The following is a 6,499-nucleotide window of genomic DNA, read 5'->3' as shown; positions in this document are numbered from 1 at the left end:
TCTAAGGCCTACAAATGCTCACAACAAGAATGAAGCAGGTAATGTATATAAGTGAAGTAAACCAGAAGTAAGAGAGCAGAAGAAAATAGGGTTATGACAAACTGGCATCCTCAATGACTCGTATAATGGTATCTACACCCTTCTCAGCTATACCTCATTGTTGCCAGATCTCCCCCCCGCCCTTTTTTAAGGAAAAGAGGGTCATATGTAGATATGTCTTATGGTATTTCCTGATTTTAAAAACATTGGGACAGCTTCTAGCCTCTGATTTATATTATATAATATATTACTTGATCATTCAGTGATCATATTATATTCACTAATAGCTTAATCTGGAAAAATACGAGATAGTAAGCTCCTCCTGAGCTCTTTGCTTGAGCTATTTAAAGCAGTTAATAATATCACTAACCAAGGTTGGAAAGTGGAATGGCAGGTGTTTAGGGACAAATAATGGTTAGTTTGGCATGTTAAATTGAAAATGAAAGTCAGGAGGTGTGTTCTATACAGAGGTTTGGAAAGTCATCGGCAATTAGGTGACAGTTGAAGCCTCAGAAGTAAGATAATCCAGAAAAAGTACATGCAGAGTGAAAAGATTAGTGACAGAACCATGGGGAATGCCAATTCCAGGGAACATGAGGAAAAAGAAGAATGGTGGGAGGGTGGACGCGAGGAAGGTTCAAGCCAGTAAAGACCAAGAAACAAAGGGAATAGTATAAATACTGCAGAGAGACTGAGCAGAAGGGAGGAGACCAAGAGAGATGTCTAAAGCTTTAGTAATGAGGAGATCATGTATGCCTTTGCCAGAATAAGTTTCAGCAATGAGATAGATGTGGATTTCAGATTATCTACAAGTGTTAGCATGTGTGGATCAGTAGAAACTTATGTACTGTCAGTGGGAGTATGGATTGATATAGCTTTAAAAACAACGTGGCGCTGTCTTGTAAAGTTGAACATTATAATGTAAGACATACATGTATGTATATATCTGTATAGATCTCTGCTAGAGAAATTCTTGTACGTGCGCACCAGGAGACATTTACAAGAATGTCTGTAGCAACAAGGAGGGAGGGGGCAAGTAACTCAAAACTCTATCAAATAAAATGAATAAGTAAATTGTGATATAGTTACATATTAGTTTATTCTCAATTTAAGGAATTACAGCTGTACCTAACATGAGTAAGTCTTAGAAACAAAATAGTGAGTAAGGCAAAGCAATCAAAAACCATATTTTTAAAAATTGATATAACAACCACTTTAAAATCACTTACTGTGTACCCATTCTAACTTTACTGATATTATTTAATTTAATCACACATATATAAAGTATGATTTTTTAAAGCTCAAAAATAAGCAAAAGTAAAATAATACATTGTGCAGGAATACAGACAGGTGCCTCAAAAAATAAACAAGGGAATAATCTTAAAATTCGGAATAGTTGGTTACCTCTAGACAGGAGGCAGGGACATAACATAGGGAAAGAGCATGTAGATGATGCAGCAGTACTGAGGTTGTAGTTCTTAAGTTGACTGGTATTTATTACATTGTTTGATAACAACCAATATTATGTGTTAAACTGTTATTTTTTAAAAGGTAAAATTATGCTTCTCATGCAAAATGAATACATGTCAAATGTTTTGTTTAAATCATTAAATGTATAAGGGAATCAGGAAGCTATTACAGCCACTTCAAGGGAGAATTCAAAGTATCACACATACATGCAGGCAGTCAGGAATGCTGAAATGAATTTACAGATAGTTGCAAAACTGGTCAACATCCACGGGGCAATCATCAGTTACATCCCACTGGACATAATTCATTGGTATTTTTATGGACAAGAATTTGTATTTTACAAGTTTTCAACAACTTACAGAGTTGTAAAATAGCTCAGACCAAAAGGAGGCACTGAAGAGAGGATATACCTAGTAATCATTTTTGCCTATTCCAAAGTCTGTCACAATTTTCCTGACCCAAGTAAACTTTTATATGTACCAAATATTACATAAAAATAGAATGAAGGATAAAAAATGTAAGTGTACTAATCTGTGTTTCTCTTTCAATGTGTTTGTTGAAAGAGGGAGGGGCAAGGGTTCTATCTTGAGGAGGGGATCAGATTTAAAGGAAGGGTGGCTTTGATTTTGTTTTCTTAAATAGAGGAGATTTAAATGTGTGCATTGGCTTTGGGAAAGGAGCCATTGGAGGGTGAGTGATAGTGAAGGCAACAGTGGACATTCTAGAGGAGGCAGTAGCGATTATGTTCAAAATCACAGGTTAGATTTGGAGAGAGGAAGGGGATTCTCCTTCCTCTAAGATGGGAGGAAAAGGAAGGGAGCCAGGCTATAGATTTATTTGAAGTCATAAAAAATGAAGTTGAGAATCTCTAAAGAAAAAGAAGTATTTATGATAGGCGGCTTAAAGAATACGGTTAAGATTTACTGAATGGAATAGGAATGATACTAGGATGAATAAAAGGATTGCCATGCCAGCCTTTTACATTGTGTTAAGCGCTAATTGTCTGAAAATCCTGGTCAGGATCTTCATTTTTTTAGAGTGCAAGATAGAGGAACCGCCTGAATGAGTTTATAGTCTTGAGCAGATAAGATATAAAGACAAAAGATTTTCAATAAGAAGATTGTAAAGTCTTAAAAATGATCAAGTGAATGGTATAGATACTGTATGAGTTTGTAACAGAGTGTAATAAAAAATAAAATTAAAAAAAACTTGGGGTACAAGTGTATACTCTGAGATCCAGCTCTGTCACTAACAGTTTACAGGGCATTAGCCACTTCCTTAATATCTGTGGACCTTAGAGTATTCACCTATAAAAAGAGGGGTTTAGACTAGACAGTTTCTAAATTCCTTTCTTGGAATCTGTGAAAAAAACTAAAGAACAGTTGACACTGACCTGGATATAAGATATGATTTAAATGGGCAGAGTTGAGGCTAGGTCTCATTTAAGATGGAAGAAGTGGCATGAGAAAAAACATAGGGCTTATTTGGAAGGCAGTGGGTACATCATTTTAGTTGCATTTACTCTGAGAGTTCATGAATGGGCAGTAATGAGGAGAAAGTAGGAAAGTGTATTTTCCTCTCCAGCTGTAGTTGTCTTTTACACTTTACATGTGCATAGTAAACTCTCAGGAAATATTTTTTATAGATGTGACCTTGCATATCCAGAACTAGTACAACCAAATTATTTGGGGGTATATGTTCTTTTTGTTGGTACAGAGAAAGGGCAAGGTTAACTTCAATTTGTAGTCACATGAACTGTTTCAAAGACACAGCTGTTAATCTTTGAAACAAGGTGTTTCTCCCAGAATGAGACAATTTTCAAAGTAATTAAGACTCAAGTGACAGTTATCAACTCAAGGCAAGGGGGTATAGAACTAATATTAAGTAACTACCCCATGGCCAGGTAGTGGTTAGGCTGGCTAACTTAAAACTTCAGGCTAGGGCTTCCCTGGTGGCGCAGTGGTTGAGAGTCCGCCTGCCGATGCAGGGAACACGGGTTTGTGCCCCGGTCCGGGAGGATCCCACATGCCACGGAGTGGCTGGGCCCGTGAGCCATGGCCGCTGAGCCTGTGCGTCCGGAGCCTGTGCTCCGCAACGGGAGAGGCCACAACAGGGAGAGGCCCGCGTACCGCAAAAAAGAGCCAGTTCAGGAGCTCAGTTTCTTTCCATTAAGACCCATAGGTAGGTAGGTACTGGAGTTTCTAACTCCAGCCTCAAGCCGTATTTTAACATGGTATCATAAGAGGACATTTACAGAAGACATACTTGCATGTCTGACCCCAACTCCACAGAAATCTAGGCCTCAGTGGTCATGTTTTAACAAGGCTGCAGTGTATTAATAATGATACATTCTGAATATGGCATATACTGAAATACAGCTATAAACTCTATACTCTTCCAAACTATAAGTAGGAAAACACTCATTTATCTAATTTCATTTCAGGTATCTACCTGTCAGATTTAACATACATTGATTCAGCATACCCATCAACTGGCAGCATTCTAGAAAATGAGCAAAGATCAAATCTGATGAATAACATCCTTAGAATAATTTCTGATTTACAGCAGTCCTGTGAATATGGTGAGTTTCTGATAATGGTATGATTCATTTACACAGGTTGATGGCCACTTTTCACACAACAGGGAACATCATCCTAATATAAAGGAAAATAATGATTGTATCATTTCACTGTTTAACATTTAGCATCTTGTTTAAGATCTTGCTTTTAAGGAATTGAAGTATTTCATATTTAAAATGCTAAGTTTTATCTTTTGCTTTTCTGTTATTTTGTAGCAACTTTGCTAACATAATTTTCACAATTATTTTCTATTCTCTTCATCTCATTTGATCTCCCCAATCTATTATGTAAATAGTTCTTTTATTTAGTTAGTTAGGGAGGGAGCTGAGACCCTTGATCCTAGTTAACAGTTGACTAGCTTTCTTGAGTCCTATGTTGAGTAAAAGTAACCAATTTTTGTGCAAGATGTTTTTTATGGAAACACATTTATAGAAAGAGCTTTTCAAACCCAAATGATTAGAAAAAAAATGTTTTAATGTTTTAAAATGTTTGGATGCTTTCAGTTTGATAGGGAATAAAGATAGACTATTATAGCTATATAATTTTTATGGTGTTTAAAAACCGTGAGTTTACATTATCTGAAAGCTATATCAAATAATCTCTTGTTTTATACTTTCCTCAGTTTTTTTAACATAACATCAAATTGTAATGTTAAATTAATCATATTTGAAATTTCTAAGTAGGGAAGAAAAAACTACTTTACAGATGTGAGCCAGGCTTCTTTAAAAATAAAAAACCTAAAGAGCCTTACATCTTGTATTTAGATGAGGTTTGAATATAAATCACAATGATGTCTCTGATTTTTTTCCATGAAGTTTCTCAAGTACGTGGGACTTTGTAAATGGGGCTATTGGGGTTTTTTTTTTCTTCTTCTTCTTTTTTAATCTATACAAACAATATACAACTGTAGTTTTCTAAATTACCTCCAGTTTTACATTAAATAACATTTACCTCAGTAATGTCCTTCTAGAGTTCATTTAAATTTCGGTGCCATGTGGCCTTAATTTACCTTTAAATATATTTTTCTCAGCTTAACTTTAAAAATTCTGCCTAAGATGTACTTTATCAGATAATTATTTATCACATTTTGCCTAGATATCCCCATGTTGCCTCACGTCCAAAAATACCTGAACTCCGTTCAGTATATAGAAGAACTACAAAAGTTTGTGGAAGATGATAATTACAAGTAGGTTGGATCTTCAGAAGTGGTTTGTATAACTTTGTCCTGTCCTCCACCCTTTCATCACCGTGTATTTAAACATCGAAATCCTACATCTTATCATGCATATGCCTAATCCAGTTGTACATTTACAATGGTAAAGGTTATTTACATGTATTTCTCTTTAATCACTTGATGTGATTGAGCCAATATACAAGTACCTCCTCTGTTCTTCCATTAAAAAGCATTTCATGTTTCTCAAGTTGTTGAGAGCTGATGTTTGGTAGTTCTAGTTTTAAATTTTTTCCTTTCTCTCTAAATTCAAGCATTAAATCTTTATGGAAATGTATCTTTGAATAGGCTGAAAAATTAATGAAACAGTCTGTGAATAGAAAAATTACTCCTTTTTTAATGGTAATTTTTAACACAATTTTGAACTCGTTTTCAGTTTTTGTGTATTGAGAGAATATTGAACCTTCTGGACTCTGGGTTAGAGACATATTTGTTCAGTATAGCACCACACTTGCCCTTTTTTCTACTCAAGCAAATCCTTCTTCATTAAAGATTTTTAAACTTACTTTTAAGACAGCTGATATCCATTTCCTTTTCCTTAACCATCCACAGTCCTGCCCAAGGGAGGAAGGATTTTTAAAATCATTAACCCTTTTTTATTTTTCAGTGGTGTGCTATACATCATGACTGCCAGGTTTTTTTCCCAAAAGATAGGAGGATAAAGAGCTTATTTCTCTTGAGACTTGTCATCTTCCTTGTAGCTTCATTTGTTAATTTCAAAATTTTGTGCTGTTCCCAAGCTTTCAAATTTAACTTGGTGTCTTCCACAAATATTTTTTCCAGTAAAAGGTTATACTTTAAAATTTTATCGAAGTGAAAGACTAGGTTATTTTTCAGTATTAATGCATTATATAAAATTTTTCTTATGCCGTATGATAGTGATGATCAACTTCCTTGTTCCCTAAGTTTCAATAATTTTTAAAGAATTCTGCAGTACAGAATTAGTACCAATAAAAGACTAGAAATTCTGGAAAACAACTAGCAATAACTTTTCTTCTAATATTAAATATATTAAGAAGCTCTGTATTTATACTTAAATGTATCTAAACCTTTATTAATGTTTGAAAACACCTTTATTGCCACCTTCTCCACCATACCATATTATTACCACTTTATATTTCTATATCAATTTTTATTTTACAGAATATTTTCTCAGGGTAATTCATTTGAAAATGTATGA

The 6,499-nt window shown here is 34.7% G+C and overlaps 1 protein-coding gene across 4 annotated transcripts in view; it reads left to right on the top strand.

The window, feature by feature from the left end:
• Positions 1-6,499, top strand: part of RALGPS2 (Ral GEF with PH domain and SH3 binding motif 2) — a 322,932-nt gene that overhangs the window by 271,173 nt on the left and 45,260 nt on the right. For all 4 annotated transcript variants that reach the window (XM_019952266.3, XM_019952267.3, XM_019952269.3 and 1 more), the window contains 2 exons: positions 3,953-4,090; positions 5,184-5,274. In XM_019952266.3, coding sequence (XP_019807825.1) covers positions 3,953-4,090; positions 5,184-5,274 — 229 coding nt within the window. The remainder of the gene's footprint in view (positions 1-3,952; positions 4,091-5,183; positions 5,275-6,499) is intronic.

Source organism: Tursiops truncatus, chromosome 1 (genome assembly GCF_011762595.2).
Source record: "Tursiops truncatus isolate mTurTru1 chromosome 1, mTurTru1.mat.Y, whole genome shotgun sequence".
NCBI classification, from domain to species: domain Eukaryota; kingdom Metazoa; phylum Chordata; class Mammalia; order Artiodactyla; family Delphinidae; genus Tursiops; species Tursiops truncatus.
Note: the sequence above shows the minus strand (reverse complement) of the source record. Positions and strands in the feature narration are given on the sequence as shown.